The 18,179-nt window shown below is 46.9% G+C and overlaps 1 protein-coding gene across 3 annotated transcripts in view; it reads right to left on the minus strand.

Moving 5' to 3' along the window:
• LOC141154539 (dual specificity testis-specific protein kinase 1-like) overlaps positions 1 to 18,179 on the minus strand; it is a 28,709-nt gene that overhangs the window by 5,230 nt on the left and 5,300 nt on the right. The window contains exons 1-4 of one of the 3 annotated variants that reach the window (XM_073640608.1): positions 14,601 to 14,738; positions 7,252 to 7,451; positions 1,153 to 1,274; positions 288 to 336 (exon numbers count right to left, since the gene is read on the minus strand). In XM_073640608.1, coding sequence (XP_073496709.1) covers positions 288 to 336; positions 1,153 to 1,274; positions 7,252 to 7,451; position 14,601 — 372 coding nt within the window. In that variant the 5' untranslated portion in view covers positions 14,602 to 14,738. Of the gene's footprint in view, positions 1 to 287; positions 337 to 1,152; positions 1,275 to 7,251; positions 7,452 to 14,600; positions 14,739 to 17,906; positions 18,063 to 18,179 lie in introns of those variants that run through there. The other 2 variants (XM_073640607.1, XM_073640609.1) reach the window with 2 other exon arrangements.

The following is an 18,179-nucleotide window of genomic DNA, read 5'->3' on the forward strand; positions in this document are numbered from 1 at the left end:
ATAAAGTATTCTAATTTACTGAGATAATGACTTTTGTGTTTTCATTGGCTGTAAGCCATAATCAACATCATTAACAGAAATAAACACATGAAATAGATCACTCTGTTTGTAATGACTCTATATAATATAGGAGTTTCACTTTTTGTATTGGAGAAATAAATTAACTTTTTGATGATATTCTAAATTAGTGAGAAGCAATTGTACGAGCTCAGCTGTGGATGTGACTAAAATATAGTACATGATTTCACTCTAGATCAGTGCAGCAAAGTGATATAACATAAATTTACCTCCAGAATTGGGTACAGCTTCTCGTCTTTCACACATATCCCAAGGTATCTAAAAAGTGACAAAATGATGATTACAATTCAAGAGGAAAAAGGAAAACGAAGGGGGCAGATATGTTCCGGGCGCTGCGCTGGAGGAGAGGAGACCGGCCTATTCACAAGAGGAGACGTTTAATGGCACTACGCGTTTCAGGGACAGTCCGTCCCCTTCATCAGGTGCAGCATGATGAGTACAAGAAGTCTCACGACTCCCACCCATTATAAGGCTTACATGGCAGTGTGAGGGCTCTGGATGGGCACACGGCGATACGTTACAGCCCACAGAGGACCATGATGGTGCCGCCATGACTCAGGCCGGTCACCAAGCAATTCCAGCCATATATTTAAAAGGGTTATACCGCAAAATTGCAATGACACTTTGGGTCCCCAAGAAAATAACTTACTGGCATTTGGGGGCCGATAGACAAAGGGGTATAACAAGGCATTGGATTATTTTGTCATTACACAGATCAGGTAAGTGAATGAAGGCATTACCACTATCTGCCACTAGATGGCGATGACATACAATCATCACAGCCTCAATCTTAAAGGGTTTGTCCACAAGGGGGATATGGATGCCATGACTCAGAACCGGAGCCAGCGCAGTTGCTGTTAGGATGTCCACACTAGATACAATTGGAGCAAACCCTCAGCTGATAAACATTTGTCCAATAACTGCATTGTTTTTAGTTACTGACAGCAAGCAGAGATCTTGAGTTCAGTAAGGAACTGTAACATAATATAATCATTTTTATTTATATAGCGCCAACATACTCCACAGCACTGGTCTTTTAACAAAGCCACTTTAGGCAGAACAGACCCCTCTCACCTGACTATGTTGGGATGAGACAGTTTCTGCAGGAGGGAGATTTCTCGGACGATCCCTTCCTCGTCCACCTCGTTTTTGTAGATCTTCACCACCATGCTCTTGGAGCCAGCGCCATGAGACACCTGCACCCGAATACATCATGTCAGGGCAAGAAATGTCTAGGACATGTTAATGTGTATTGTGCCTTTAAGAGGAACTCCATCGACTACCAATTCCCAAATAAACCTAGTGATACAGCAGCCAACGTGTGCCCGGGCACCCATCGCTGCAGGTTCACTGGTCCAAAGCCAGAAAAAGCTGGGTGACAGCCATATTACTCCTCACCCAGCTTCCAGAGACACAAGAGTAAAAGCGGCGCGTGATGGGACAGAATATGACCCCCCCTGCTGTGCATCGTGGGCGCTCCTTAATAACAGCGACACCCCCGCTGTGCATTGTGGGCGCTCCTTAATAATAGCGACACCCCCGCTGCGCATCGTGGGCGCTCCTTAACAATAGCGACACCCCCGCTGCGCATCATGGGCGCTCCATAATAATAGCGACACCCCCGCTGTGCATCGTGGGCGCGCCTTAATAATAGGGACACCCCCGCTGTGCATCGTGGGCGCTCCTTAATAATAGGGACACCCCCGCTGTGCATCGTGGACGCTCCTTAATAACAGCGACACCCCCGCTGAGCATCGTGGGCGCTCCTTAATAATAGCGACACCCCCGCTGTGCATCGTGGGCGCTCCTTAATAACAGCGACACCCCCGTTGTGCATCGTGGACGCTCCTTAATAATAGGGACACCCCCGCTGTGCATCGTGGACGCTCCTTAATAATAGGGACACCCCCGCTGTGCATAGTGGGCGCTCCATAATAATAGCGACACCCCCGCTGTGCATCGTGGACGCTCCTTAATAATAGGGACACCCCCGCTGTGCATAGTGGGCGCTCCTTAATAACAGCGACACCCCAGCTGTGCATCGTGGGCGCTCCTTAATAATAGCGACACCCCCGCTGTGCATCGTGGGCGCGCCTTAATAATAGGGACACCCCCGCTGTGCATCGTGGGCGCTCCTTAATAATAGGGACACCCCCGCTGTGCATCGTGGACGCTCCTTAATAACAGCGACACCCCCGCTGAGCATCGTGGGCGCTCCTTAATAATAGCGACACCCCCGCTGTGCATCGTGGGCGCTCCTTAATAACAGCGACACCCCCGTTGTGCATCGTGGACGCTCCTTAATAATAGGGACACCCCCGCTGTGCATCGTGGACGCTCCTTAATAATAGGGACACCCCCGCTGTGCATAGTGGGCGCTCCATAATAATAGCGACACCCCCGCTGTGCATCGTGGACGCTCCTTAATAATAGGGACACCCCCGCTGTGCATAGTGGGCGCTCCTTAATAACAGCGACACCCCAGCTGTGCATCGTGGGCGCTCCTTAATAATAGCGACACCCCCGCTGTGCATCGTGGACGCTCCTTAATAATAGGGACACCCCCGCTGTGCATAGTGGGCGCTCCTTAATAACAGCGACACCCCCGCTGTGCATCGTGGACGCTCCTTAATAACAGCGACACCCCCGTTGTGCATCGTGGACGCTCCTTAATAATAGGGACACCCCCGCTGTGCATCGTGGACGCTCCTTAATAATAGGGACACCCCCGCTGTGCATAGTGGGCGCTCCATAATAATAGCGACACCCCCGCTGTGCATCGTGGACGCTCCTTAATAATAGGGACACCCCCGCTGTGCATAGTGGGCGCTCCTTAATAACAGCGACACTCCCGCTGTGCATCGTGGACGCTTCTTAATAAAAGCGACACCCCCGCTGTGCATCGTGGACGCTCCTTAATAATAGGGACACCCCCGCTGTGCATAGTGGGCGCTCCATAATAATAGCGACACCCCCGCTGTGCATCGTGGACGCTCCTTAATAATAGGGACACCCCCGCTGTGCATAGTGGGCGCTCCATAATAATAGCGACACCCCCGCTGTGCATAGTGGGCGCTCCATAATAATAGCGACACCCCCGCTGTGCATCGTGGGCGCTCCTTAATAACAGCGACACCCCCGCTGTGCATCGTGGGCGCTCCTTAATAACAGCGACACCCCCGCTGTGCATCGTGGATGCTCCTTAATAATAGGGACACCCCCGCTGTGCATAGTGGGCGCTCCTTAATAACAGCGACACCCCCGCTGTGCATCGTGGACGCTCCTTAATAACAGCGACACCCCCGCTGTGCATCGTGGACGCTCCTTAATAATAGGGACACCCCCGCTGTGCATAGTGGGCGCTCCTTAATAATAGCGACACTCCCGCTGTGCATCGTGGGCGCTCCTTAATAACAGCGACACCCCCGCTGTGCATCGTGGACGCTCCTTAATAATAGGGACACTCCTGCTGTGCATCGTGGGCGCTCCTTAACAGCGACACCCCCGCTGTGCATCGTGGACGCTCCTTAATAACAGCGACACTCCCGCTGCGCATCATGGGCGCTCCTTAATAACAGCGACACTCCCGCTGTGCATCGTGGGCGCTCCTTAATAACAGCGACACCCCAGCTGTGCATCGTGGGCGCTCCTTAATAACAGCGACACCCCAGCTGTGCATCGCGGGCGCTCCTTAATAACAGCAACACCCCCGCTGAGCATCGCGGACGCTCCTTAATAACAGCAACACCCCCGCTGAGCATCGCGGACGCTCCTTAATAACAGCGACACCCCCGCTGAGCATCGTGGGCGCTCCTTAATAATAGCGACACCCCCGCTGTGCATCGTGGGAGCTCCTTAATAATAGCGACACCCCCGCTGTGCATCGTGGGCGCTCCTTAATAATAGCGACACCCCGCTGTGCATCGTGGGCGCTCCTTAATAACTGCGACACCCCCGCTGTGCATCGTGGGCGCTCCTTAATAATAGCGACACCCCCGCTGTGCATCGTGGACGCTCCTTAATAATAGCGACACCCCCGCTGAGCATCCTGGGCGCTCCTTAATAACAGCGACACCCCCGCTGTGCATCGTGGGCGCTCCTTAATAATAGCGACACCCCCGCTGTGCATCGTGGCCGCTCCTTAATAATAGCGACACCCCCGCTGAGCATCATGGACGCTCCTTAATAACAGCGACACCCCAGCTGTGCATCGTGGGCGCTCCTTAATAATAGCGACACCCCCGCTGTGCATCGTGGGCGCGCCTTAATAATAGCGACAACCCCGCTGTGCATCGTGGGCGCTCCTTAATAATAGCGACACCCCCCGCTGTGCTCGTGGGTCTTCTCCCTCCTGCCCTGCGCTTCCCCACTCACAGTCCCGCTCGGGTGCTCTGAAGTCCCTCTGGGCAACTTGGAGTTCCCGGACCTGCTTGACCCGCACGGTGCCTAGGATGAGGCTTTGGCAACTGCACTATAAAAGCCAGAAGCCTCCGGTTTTTCCAGCCGAGACCTGAAGTAACACGGCTGGTCCAGGGGCCGGTCCCCTTCTTGCGGCCTGATCCCTCTGTCTTCTGACAGATTCGGGGCGTATGGGTGCCATCCTGCACTCGCCGTACCCCCTGGGATCCCTTCAATAGAACGGAGCCTTCCTCCTCTGCTCCCCTCCTGGGCCTCTTGCACTAGGCCCCACTTGTGGGGCAGAGCTCCTAAGGAGACTCAGCTCCCAGACTGTCTTCACTGACTGCTCTACTCAACTGACCTGCCACACTAAGATGGCTTCCCTTTATATACCTCCTTCTATGGTGCTCCCCTACTCTACTTCCTGCACCCACACCCACTACTGGTTCCCCTACCTTTGGGTTCCCCCCACTCCAGCCAGGGACAGGGCTCAGCAGGAAAACACTTTGCATCTTGCCCTTCCAGCCGGCCTGGAGCAGTGTAGTGTTGAATGTGGGTGTTGGGGTTCCGGGCAGCACTCCCTCCTTACCTGAGAGAAAGGAGACACCACACCTCTGGGTGAGGTGCAGTACCTCTGTGGCGACTGAACCCTCAGGGGCGCCACAATAGCGACACCCCCGCTGTGCATCCTGGGCGCTCCTTAATAATAGCGGCACCCCCACTGTGCATCCTGGGCGCTCCTTAATAATAGCGGCACCCCACTGTGCATCCTGGGCACTCCTTAATAATAGCGGCACCCCCGCTGTGCATGTAATACTCTAAGCTGCCCACATCACACACCTGCAGCCCTGTCCATCCCCCATGCTGTACATTGCAGCTCTGCTCAGTTACAGACAAGAATAATCCCAGTAACCAGTGCATGTCCCATCCTGATTGCATTTTATTATTCTGACATGTATACAGTTTCATTTATACTCGGGGCAGTAAAGAAAAAAAATCTGCTCCTGCCTGAAGACCACCAACAAGCAGGTTAGCTGCGACTGACGGATCTTAGATTTTGATTTTCCTGCTAGTTATGTTTTATGTGAATACCCAGGACTGTTTGAGCCACTGCTTGCACTAAGCACTTTGCATGTTAAATTATGACTATATACTACTAACCATGTTTATATCTAAATTCAGTGGTCAGGTAACTATATTATTAAAATCTTGATACAGGTATATTTCCCCATATTATATTGGATTATTTTGTTCATCTATTGCACTGAGTATTTTATATATTGAATTAACATTATATACCATAGATCATGTTCCAAATTCATACTATGTTCAGTTTGCATTTTTTTGTCATCATGTTTTTTCATATGAAATTGTACACATGCAATTTGGTATGTAATCCATAGTTTTTGTGGTACTGATCTTTGGTTAATAACATCTACATGGTTCATTGTGAGTCATATATCTCTAATTATTTCTATTCCATTAGTGCACTTTATTATCCTACTTATCCATGTGTTGTTTTGGACCTGGGTCCTAACATAGACCTAGTGTGTTCTATTCTATGCCTTTTGTGCTTTTTAATGTTTTTGATCTTGTAGTGGTTTGATGCTTTGCTATGTGACCAATAAAACAATAACCCTGCGCTCGCCCCCCAACACTGCGCTCGCCCCCCCCAACACTGCGCTCGCCTCCCAACACTGCGCTCGCCTCCCAACCCTGCGCTCGCCTCCCAACCCTGCACTCGCCCCCCTATACTGCGCTCGCCTCCCAACACTGCACTCGCCTCCCAACCCTGCACTCGCCTCCCAACCCTGCACTCGCCTCCCAACCCTGCGCTCGCCTCCCAACCCTGCGCTCGCCCCCCAACCCTGCGCTCGCCCCCCAACCCTGCGCTCGCCCCCCAACCCTGCGCTCGCCTCCCAACACTGCGCTCGCCCCCCAACACTGCGCTCGCCCCCCAACACTGCGCTCGCCTCCCAACACTGCGCTCGCCTCCCAACACTGCGCTCGCCTCCCAACACTGCGCTCGCCTCCCAACCCTGCGCTCGCCCCCCTATACTTCGCTCGCACCCCAACCCTGCGCTCGCCCCCCAACCCTGCGCTCGCCTCCATCATATGCCTTCTGAAGAACAGGTAATGTACGCAGGCAGCAGCGTACATGGCAGAGAGAAATGCCTGCACCCTTCCCTCACCAGTCATTACAGGTACCCAGGGCAACACTGGCCCCTCCAGAGTCCTGGGCAGGGTGAGGGCAGTGGGGCAACAGCCACCAAATAATGCAGTAATCCATTTACATCTATGTAACCAGTAGTGGCCGCCATGTTGCTGGTACCCAGCTTTCCCAGGGTTAAAGCCCCTCATGGGCAGCTAGTTTCGGTGGCTCTCGCCATATACTCAGTCCCTTTATTCATGTTTACTATGCTGACCCGTTGTTCAGCCAGAGCCGCTGCGCCCGGCCTGTGTTTCGCCCTTTTCACCTCGGGCAGAGAACACAATGCTGCGTCCTGAAAAAACAGGAGACAATTAATATTTCAGTAGCGGCAGATCTCCGCTTACTGCTCCTGTGTCCCCCACCATATCTCCCTCCTATTATCATGCCACCCCACGTCACCCACACGGCTGTGGGCACAGATAAATTATTAAAGGTCACACTCGCCAAGGAAAACAGAGGAGTTCCCATGTAGGGCCTGAAGTGGTAATTGCCCCTCCACAAGCCGCCATCCGAGCTGCTACAAAGGATGTCACCCAAGAAATTAATCCTGTGGGGTCACTTACTTTATAAACTTTAGAGAAGAATCCACTTCCTATTGGCTCAGCACTAAAACTCTCCCAAAATTCCAATTTCCTGACGGCGGTGCGCAGCTTCTGCCATCGGTCCTCCTGGTAGTAGGCATCAGAGCACTCGCCATAATATGGCCCGGGACTCGCTGGCTCAGGAGAGAAAAGTCCCGACTCACACATGGTGGGGACAGCCACTGAAAGAGAAGGACAAGAGCCATGATGTGAAGTGTGAACTAATAAGAGTGAGGGATTAACTTCTAACAGTTCAGAATATACTGTTCTAGTGGTATTATAGGAGTTATATTCTAGTACATAGGAGCAGTATTATAGTAGCTATATTCTTGTACATAGGGAGCAGTATTATAGTAGTTATATTCTTGTACATAGGAGCAGTATTATAGTAGTTATATTCTTGTACATAGGGAGCAGTATTATAGTAGTTATATTCTTGTACATAGGAGCAGTATTATAGTAGTTATATTCTTGTACATAGGAGCAGTATTATATTATTTATATTCTTGTACATAGGGAGCAGTATTATAGTAGTTATATTCTTGTACATAGGGAGCAGTATTGTAGTAGTTATATTCTTGTACATAGGAGCAGTATTATAGTAGTTATATTCTTGTACATAGGAGCAGTATTATAGTAGTTATATTCTAGTACATAGCAGCAGTACTATAGTAGTTATATTCATGTACATAGGGGACAGTATTATAGTAGTTATATTCTAGTACATAGCAGCAGAATTATGGGGCAGTATTATAGCAGTTATCTTGTGGTATATAGGGGCAGTATTATAGAGACCAGTCATTCCTTCCCATCCTCTTTGCGGCTGATATACTGTGCATTACACAGCAGAGGGTGACATTAAGTTCAGCAGCACATCTGTCCTCCACCCTCAGGCTGTAGAAACGTTCCGTTGAGATGCTATATAGGGTTATTCCTCTCGTGACTGCAGCATGACTGGTATAGTTGGATGATTACAATCTTGGACAGCAGGAAGTGATATTATCAGAGATCAGAATCTGCTTCATTATATGAATAAATCAGGAACAAAATACCACACTTTCACATATGAGCATTTTTTTGTCATTGTTTGTCATGCAGGGTTCTGGGAAAGCTGGGAGACCCACTGAGAGCGCGGTAATGGCAGCCATATCGTTAGTAAGAATCAGATCCCGTATCTCATGGCTCCAGCTGTATCCAGACATCAATAAAAGGCTTGTTTCTATGAAGCGGGCAGTGTGCTGGCATTTCCACCCTCTCGTTGCCTTGTTACCAGGGCGGCCGTATCACAATGTCATTGTACAGAGGCTTTCGTGCCCGTGCCCCCTATCCCCGACCAGGGCAAAAAACAAGACACAAAAGTTTAGCGACATCTGCAAAGCATCACTGATCCCCTAACACAATTGGAGGCTGCATAATTCCTTTATCAGGGGCTATGCTGGCAGTCGCCATTCTTGGCACAGGCTGATCAGGGGCCCGAATGATGCCAGGAAAACATGCCAGCACAATAGTATGGGAGAGGCAGATCGATGCCATGGTCACTGCTAAACAACATGTTGTCAGTAAACAATCCAGCACTTTTAATTTTTTTTTTTTTTTTTGCAGAAAACAGTCAACAAGTTGCTGTTAACAGATCCATCATTCTGACTAGGCTTTTAATATAGTGAGCTGAGTGCATAACGGGCTTGTGAATGGCCGATCATTAATACTTGTGTTGGATATTGAGCTGGTAGTAGTTAGCATGGGTCAGCGGCAACTAACCTGCTTGCTGATGATTTCCAGTAATCATCTATGGGGACATTAAACTGTTATTGAGTCAATCAGGCCAGCGGTTCACTCAACTATCATTACACAAATTATAGAATAAAATCAAGAAAAATGGTTCCATCAACAGCAACTTGTTCCAAAACAGTTTGTCGTTCTACACTAATCAGAGTGAATGTAAATAAAAGTTGGGGGTTCACAGGAGCAGTGGAAGAAGAGATGGCACCTAGTAAAGATGTCGTACACAGAGAGTTGTCCCTTTGTACCCTGCAGAATTCCACAGGCGAAACATCACGGATTTCCTCCTCCGCCGTCTCTTATAGTCTCAGACAAGAGAATTCATCCTATGAAAAGTCTCTTTGATAAAAGGGGATTTGTGTGTCATTTAGGCTGCGGCACAGACGGAGATGTCGTCGGTTGGCGGCATTGTGCGCTGCTCTAGCCAAACCACAACCTTTCCCCTGTGTGTGACGTAAGACATTTGAGCCCATTGATCTCCCCGGGGATCTTCCAGTATCGGCTCTCCTGTAAGTCCTCTCCGCAATATAGCGAACCAATGGAGGTCACATAGGTGGAGACCTGACTCTTAAGAAATAGGAAGTGCCTTAACTTTAAGGAGTCAGAGGCGGGGCTAGACTCATCTTAATCATGTTTCAGAAGAGGAGAACTTACATGTTAAGGGAGTGCGGACATCCTACTGTATCTTATGGGAGGTCTAATGGGGAAAGTTTTGCCAAGCCTTCCCTTTGACCCCCTTCTCCACTGAAGGCCTCTGGCCACGACAACCAATGTTCTACTTTGCACTGATGAATGGAAAGAACCCCGAAACAGATGTGAGCAATGGAGATTCTGGTTTGGTTTTATATCTTACATCATGAGGCAAGGGCTCTTTAAAGGGTTGATACTGACTTATAGGATAGAGACCTCCAAAAAGTGGAGACTTTGCTTCTTTCCTCTGCGCAGGGGCTGCTTACATCACTACAACGGCTTGGCAGCTTCCATTTAGAGAAGCTTTACCCCATAGGCATTACATAAAACACTGGAGAATGGCCACACACCCTGAAAGTTATAGTTCAGCTTCCTCTTTTGCAATATGATCCAAAAGAGCTTAGCCCCACCCACGTGACTCTTTAGAAACAAGGCACTTCCTTTTCTTTAAGAGTCAGGACTCTGCCTATATATCATGTGACCTCCACTGGTTTACACAAAAGCAGTGGCGCCCACCAGTCTCACGTCCCTAAGACAAGTGACCTAGGAGGAAGACTCCCTTTACAGCATTGTTGCAAAGAAGATAAAATAATTACTTTGAAATCACGTAGCGGTGCATGCTATGCGGCTGCTATAGGAGTATCCCGCTTCCGTTATATACGTCATGCAGGAAAACTCTTCCGGTCCTCAAAGGTTTACAATTTATTAAACAGTTAATAGGATTATGGGGAAATCTCTGCTTTTCTTCGGACACTCGCTGCCATGGAAAGGAATCCTCTTAGCGTGAAGAACATTATTATAACTTTACCACATTTTCTATGAGAAGCGACGACTGTGGCGGCTGCCGGGTTTATGAATGGAAATTTCCTCGAGTGACTAATGAGTGCAGGTAATTAATGCAGATAGTTACAGAATGGTCTGAGCGGCCCGACGCTCACAGGCGCCTAATGACTTGAGTCGATTCTGAGACAGGATTAGTCAGCAGGCAACAGACTGTCGCTAGTCGCAGGATTACAGCTTTCCTCCAGAAGAGAAATGGTGGCCCATATTGGTCATAGAAACCAATCAGAAGCCACAGCTCATTCCTCACTTGGATAGCGAGATGCTTCCTCATCAGCGTCACCTGCAGGTGACATGTTGTATTACATGAGGGTAATGTACAAAGTTGCTCTTGGACAGCTGTAGTCATAGCAGGGGTCCTGAGCCGGGAAGCCCCTCTGTATGGACCATATACTGTAATGGTGAGAGACAAGACATTTAAAGGGACATGGTGAAAATGTAAGCGCAGTGTTATAGCCGGAACTCTGAGATATAAGAAGAGCGTTAATAAACGGAAATCACCACGAAGATCCGACAGGTTTCCTTATTGATATGACAACACATGGGTGTGAGAGTGACGAATGTTCAGCTAAGCGCGCATGGCACACGTCATACACTGTGCGATAGGAGCCTGATAATGAAAGCAAACAAAGGCTGCATGTACCGTAAGCAAGAAACTATCAAGGGCACGAGGAAGGATCGTAATACATCGAAGGTACAGGAGGCACTGTTCCCCGAAAAGCCACATACACATTAGACTAAAGTCATCCAAACCCGCCAATATCAGCAAGATCAGCCATCATTCTAATGTGTATGGGAACCTTCCGACTGACTTCCCATACACTATGTTGGGGATGTTAAAGGGAACGATAAGGATATGGCATGTCTGATTTCCAAATGCCGATCCTTTTGTTCTCAGCAAGATAAGACACCACCAGAGATGTATAAGAGTGTCTGTCAGAGAACATGGAAGCCTTCAGCAGAGCTAAATGCTCCTGTCTATGGAGGAATCGGGAGAGAAATGCCAGCCCAACCATAGTCATTCAAGGATATAACTAGTATAATACTGCCCCCTATGTACAAGAATATAACTAGTATAATATTGCCCCCTATGTACAAGAATATAACTACTATAATACTGCCCCCTATGTACAAGAATATAACTACTATAATACTGCTCCCTATGTACAAGAATATAACTACTATAATACTGCTCCTATGTACAAAAATATAACTACTATAATACTGCTCCTATGTACAAGAATATAACTGCTATAATACTGCCCCCTATATACAAGAATATAACTACTATAATGCTGCCCCCTATGTACAAGAATATAACTACTATAATACTGACCCCTATGTACAAGAATATAACTACTATAATACTGCCCCCTATGTACAAGAATATAACTACTATAATACTGCCCCCTATGTACACGAATATAACTACTATAATACTGCCCCCTATGTACAAGAATATAACTACTATAATACTGCCCCTATGTACAAGAATATAACTACTATGAAGCTGCCTCCTATGTACAAGAGTATAACTACTATAAAGCTGCCCTTATGTACAAGAATATAACTACTATAATACTGCCTCCTATGTACACGAATATAACTACTATAATTCTGCCCCCTATGTACACGAATATAACTACTATAATACTGCCCCTATGTACAAGAATATAACTACTATAATACTGCCCCTATGTACAAGAATATAACTACTATAATACTGCTCCTATGTACAAGAATATAACTACTATAATACTGCCCCTATGTACAAGAATATAACTACTATAATACTGCTCCCTATGTACAAGAATATAACTACTATAATACTGCTCCTATGTACAAAAATATAACTACTATAATACTGCTCCTATGTACAAGAATATAACTGCTATAATACTGCCCCCTATATACAAGAATATAACTACTATAATGCTGCCCCCTATCCCCTATGTACAAGAATATAACTACTATAATACTGACCCCTATGTACAAGAATATAACTACTATAATACTGCCCCCTATGTACAAGAATATAACTACTATAATACTGCCCCCTATGTACAAGAATATAACTACTATAATACTGCCCCTATGTACAAGAATATAACTACTATGAAGCTGCCTCCTATGTACAAGAGTATAACTACTATAAAGCTGCCCTTATGTACAAGAATATAACTACTATAATACTGCCTCCTATGTACACGAATATAACTACTATAATTCTGCCCCCTATGTACACGAATATAACTACTATAATACTGCCCCTATGTACAAGAATATAACTACTATAATACTGCCCCTATGTACAAGAATATAACTACTATAATACTGCTCCTATGTACAAGAGTATAACTACTATAATACTGCCCCTATGTACAAGAATATAACTACTATAATACTGCCCCTATGTACAAGAATATAACTACTATAATACTGCCCCTATGTACAAGAATATAACTACTATAATACTGCCCCTATGTACAAGAATATAACTACTATAATACTGCTCCTATGTACAAGAATATAACTACTATAATACTGCCCCTATGTACAAGAATATAACTACTATAATACTGCCCCTATGTACAAGAATATAACTACTATAATACTGCTCCTATGTACAAGAATATAACTACTATAATACTGCCCCTATGTACAAGAATATAACTACTATAATACTGCTCCTATGTACAAGAATATAACTACTATAATACTGCTCATATGCACAAGAATATAACTACTATAATACTGCTCCCTATGTACAAGAATATAACTACTATAATACTGCTCCTATGTGCAAGTACATAACGGCTATAAGACTGTTCCCTAGGTAAAATTTCCTATAACAGAGACTACTTACCACTCAGATACCTCATTATATAGGGTGGGCCATTTATATGGATACACCTAAATTAAATGGGAATAGCTGGTGATATCAACTTCCAGTTTATGGCACATTAGTATATGGGAGGGGGGAAACTTTTCCAGATGGGTGGTGACCATGTCGGCCATTTTGAAGTCGGCCATTTTGGATCCAACTTTATTTTTTTCAGTGGGAAGAGGGTCATGTGACACATCAAACTTATTGAGAATTTCATAAGAAACTTATAAAATGTGTTCAAAGTGCTGCCCATTGTGCTGGATTGTCAATGCAACCCTCTTCTCCCACTCTTGACACACTGAAAGCAACACCGCAGAAGAAATGCTAGCACAGGCTTCCAGTATCCGTTGTTTCAGATGCTGCACATCTCGTATCTTCACAGCATAGACAATTGCCTTCAGATGACCCCAAAGATAAAAGTCTAAAGGGGTCAGATCGGGAGACCTTGGTGGCCATTCAACTGGCCCACGACGACCAATCCACTTTCCAGGAAACTTCATGTAGGAATGCTTGGACTTGACACCCATAATGTGGTGGTGCACCATCTTGTTGGAAACTCGGGGAACGTGCCATCTTCAGTGCATAAAGTGGACAACACATCATCATGTAGCAATTTCAGATATCCAGTGGCATTGAGGTTTCCATTGATGAAGAATGGCCCCACTATCTTTGTACCCCATATACCACACCATACCATCAAGATACGAGATGTGCAGCATCTGAAACAACGGATACTGGAAGCCTGTGCTAGCATTTCTTCTGCGGTGTTGCTATCAATGTGTCAAGAGTGGGAGACGAGGGTTGCATTGACAATCCAACACAATGGGCAGCACTTTGAACACATTTTATAAGTGGTCATAAACTTCTAAAATACTCATGAAAGAATAAAGTTACGCTAAAACCAAGAACACCATTGTTTTTCTTATGAAATTCTCAATAAGTTTGATGTCACATGACCCTCTTCCCATTGAAAAAAATAAAGTTGGATCCAAAATGGCCGCCATGGTCACCACCCATCTGGAAAAGTTTCCCCCTCCCATATACTAATGTGCCACAAACAGGAAGTTGATATCACCAACCATTCCCATTTAATTTAGGTGTATCCATATAAATGGCCCACCCTGTATTGACTTACTATTATCCTCGTGTATCTAGTCCTGAGTATCTCAGTTATGTGAATAAAGTCCATAGAGCAGAGATTCTCGCTCCACCATCGCTTACTCCCAGCACACACATTCGGCTCTACCTTTGAGCTTGCTATAACAAAACAGAAGGCAGCATCATGTTACTTGTCTTGTTAAGAGCTCCACTACTCCTATATGGAGGTGTGATTATTGGGGCAGGACAGGTTGGGTGGTAACCATGCTGACATCATTAAGTTTGGGGCAGAATTCCCTTTTTGCAGTTAGTGTTTCTCACTTGGCGCTCTCTGAATTCTCACTGCCCTTGGGGTTCAGAGTATTATGACATGTACATGTTAGTAGTACAGAGACGACACACCCAAGCAATAGAAAATTGACGCAGTTGACAGATGTAACTGGGAAGGAAATTATTATGTTTTGTACTTCACTCCTATAGTTGCTTATACTCTAGTCACACCCAAAGCTGCATGCATAGATACTACCATCGGCTGCTCACTGAAACAAACTGCAGTTTTGCAAGCTAAAATTGAGCCATTAACCACTGAAGCTCTTTTGTGAGCAGCAACAGCAACATTTTAAACGCAGCTCTGGTTGCAACTGGAGAAGACACATAACTCAGTATCAGAACAAAAGAAAAGCAAAGTTATACAAAGTCATGTTAACTTATGCAACTGCTTTTCAACTGTGGAATTACCCTTTAAGGAGGATCCTCCTATCCAGGCAAAAAAATAAAATCATCTGTAACATGTAAGAAACTCAAGAAGGGAAGGGGTTAAAATTCTCACAGATAAGATTTTTTTCCATTAAAATACATGAATCATCATCTGCAGCAGCCGCAGACTCGCAGTGATCAGCCAGCACGCCTACCTCTCCATCCTGCTATGAGTAGTATCAGACATGTGGGCCCACTGGGAACAGAACACAAACCCCTGGGGTCACCGTATGACCGCCCTGATGGCCCATCAGCCGAAATACCAACACACATATCCGCCCCCAGGGTACAGAGCGCCAGCGGAGCCGTGTGGTCACCAGATCCAGTAGATCCGCACACCATGTACTACAAGAATTATCTATTGCTGCTGACAACCGGTCTGTATATCCTGTATGAGAGGTTGTCAGCCCAGCCCCCCAGTGATGACATCACTGATATAATGACATCAGACCACACACCTTATACTGCAGCACCGTCTCATCATCTATACTGCTGACAACCGGTCTGTATATCAAGTATGAGAGGTTGTCAGCCCCACCCCCCAGTGATGACATCACTGATATAATGACATCAGACCACACACCTTATACTGCAGCAGCGGCTCATCATCTATACTGCTGACAACCGGTCTGTATATCAAGTATGAGAGGTTGTCAGCCCAGCCCCCCAGTGATGACATCACTGATATGACATCAGACCACACACCTTATACTGCAGCATCGGCTCATCATCTATACTGCTGACAACCGGTCAGTATATCAAGTATGGGAGGTTGTCAGCCCCGCCCCCCAGTGATGACATCACTGATATAATGACATCAGACCACACACCTTATACTGCAGCATCGGCTCATCATCTATACTGCAGACAACCGGTCTGTATATCCTGTATGAGAGGTTGTCAGCCCCGCCCCCCGGTGATGACATCACTGATATACTTTTCTATATATCCTGGAACTGCTATACATGATACATCCACATCATCTTAGATTTGGGGTACAAGTGGAGGATGAGCGACAACCGTGGGAGTTTAGTGATGGTTTATTGGTTGTTACATTTTCTGGAAATTGACGTTATGGAAAAATGAACTTAAAAGTCGCCCATCCTCCAAATAAGTGACTCACTTCTAGTAATGAGCCCTCTTCACAAGTACATGGGAAGCCATACTGCACAGTGCTGACATTTGGGGTCGTACCGATGAGGTCATCAGTGTAGACTAGACCCTTACAGGAAACCAGAAAATAGCAGCACATCCCTGCACTAACATGACACTAACGTGTGCCCGGGCTCAGCGCCATCTCCTGCTGATCTGTGCACAACCAAAAATCGAGAGAAGGTTTCGAGAAGGCAATACAACTCCTTCTGGGCAAGGTCTTGTGATCGGTTGGGATCTCAGTGATAGGACCAAAGCCAATCTAACAATTATGACCTGTCCAGTGGACAAGTGACCATTTACTTTAATAGGCAGACTTGACTGTCAGAGCTCTGAGAAAGCTGGGTGACAACCCCTATAGCACCTTTAGTGGAGGCCATAGTGGTTGTCACCAAGCTGAGGAGTGTGGATTTCTGCCCTGCTATAGATCTGATCACTCCCAGGCCGGACACAGCAATTCTATTGATGGAACTGCAAATTAGGCTATTTTGGGGAAAGTGGAGCCTCCCTTTAAGTGCGGGTCTTGGCCTATCCTCCATATATCAAATGACCACAGTGTATATTTAGTCCCGATGTCCAAGGGACACATAAAGAGCGGTAATGAGGGTGAGGTTAGGAAAGTAACACAAGCCCTAATTACACATCCTGGTATCTAATGAGTAAGTAAAACCCAAATAATAGCCCAGAATCACTGAGCAAGCGGCTCTGGACCACACACAGTACAGGAGGACCGGTCAGCCTCTCTCTCCAGCAACTGGTAATAATTACAGAAATCTCCACTTCTTTGCAAACAATCACAGAGACAGTCCCATGTCAGCGACATCTGACCTTTGAACCCATAAATACCTACAACCATGTCAGACAATGATTACTGACGCCCTTTGGACACGGTGACTCCTAGATCAGCACAATGTGTCACATTTCCTTGGCCAACCAAGACTGTGGGCATCAGAGAACCTCCAGAGCAGAACTCCTGCCACCAATACACACAGGTTCCTCTGCCTGGAGTCACAGAGGATCGCCTGCAGCGGGCACATTGTAACCAATCACTAGGTCAGGACAGGAGCCTCAGGTAGAAACAGGAAGGTTCCCACTGACAGCAAGCAGAGACCTGGAAAATGGCAAAGCACTGAAGACACTGAAAGTCTAGATAGAAGAAAGCTGGAGAACTGATCATTGAGGTCCAGAGCTACTGGGGGTGGGGAGAGGGGGTGCAGAATGCATTGCCACTTTGTGGGACCCCAGTTCCCAGAACTACAACTCCCAGCATGCTCCACTCACCACACGACACAGAACACTACAGATATGTCTATCAGCATTCGGAAAGATCCAGCTGGAAGGGTCTCCCTATCCCCAAAGTGCACTGATCCCCCCACACAGAAAGAGAAGTGCCCAGCACAGACAGGGAGCTGTCAGCACGGCCGGGGATACTCACTGCAGCCTGGCACCGGGATCAGGGCGCTGCGGGAGCCGGCGGGTCACAGCTCCAGGCGCACAGTCCACTCATTGCTCTGCTCTGCTCCGCTCTGCCAGGCTCCACTGTCTGCTGTGCGCGGCTCTGGCGCCTCTGCTGGCCACACTGCGGGGCTGCACTCTCAGAACACCAAACACTAAGCCTATCCAGCGCCCCTGCAGGCCACACTGGAGAACTACAAGCTGAAGAGAGGCTACTACCAAACAGGTGTATGAGGCTCAGCTGTCACTACAA

Source organism: Phyllobates terribilis, unplaced genomic scaffold, assembly GCF_046119375.1.
Source record: "Phyllobates terribilis strain yellow unplaced genomic scaffold, ASM4611937v1 Scaffold_7__3_contigs__length_470593459, whole genome shotgun sequence".
In the NCBI taxonomy this organism is placed as follows: domain Eukaryota; kingdom Metazoa; phylum Chordata; class Amphibia; order Anura; family Dendrobatidae; genus Phyllobates; species Phyllobates terribilis.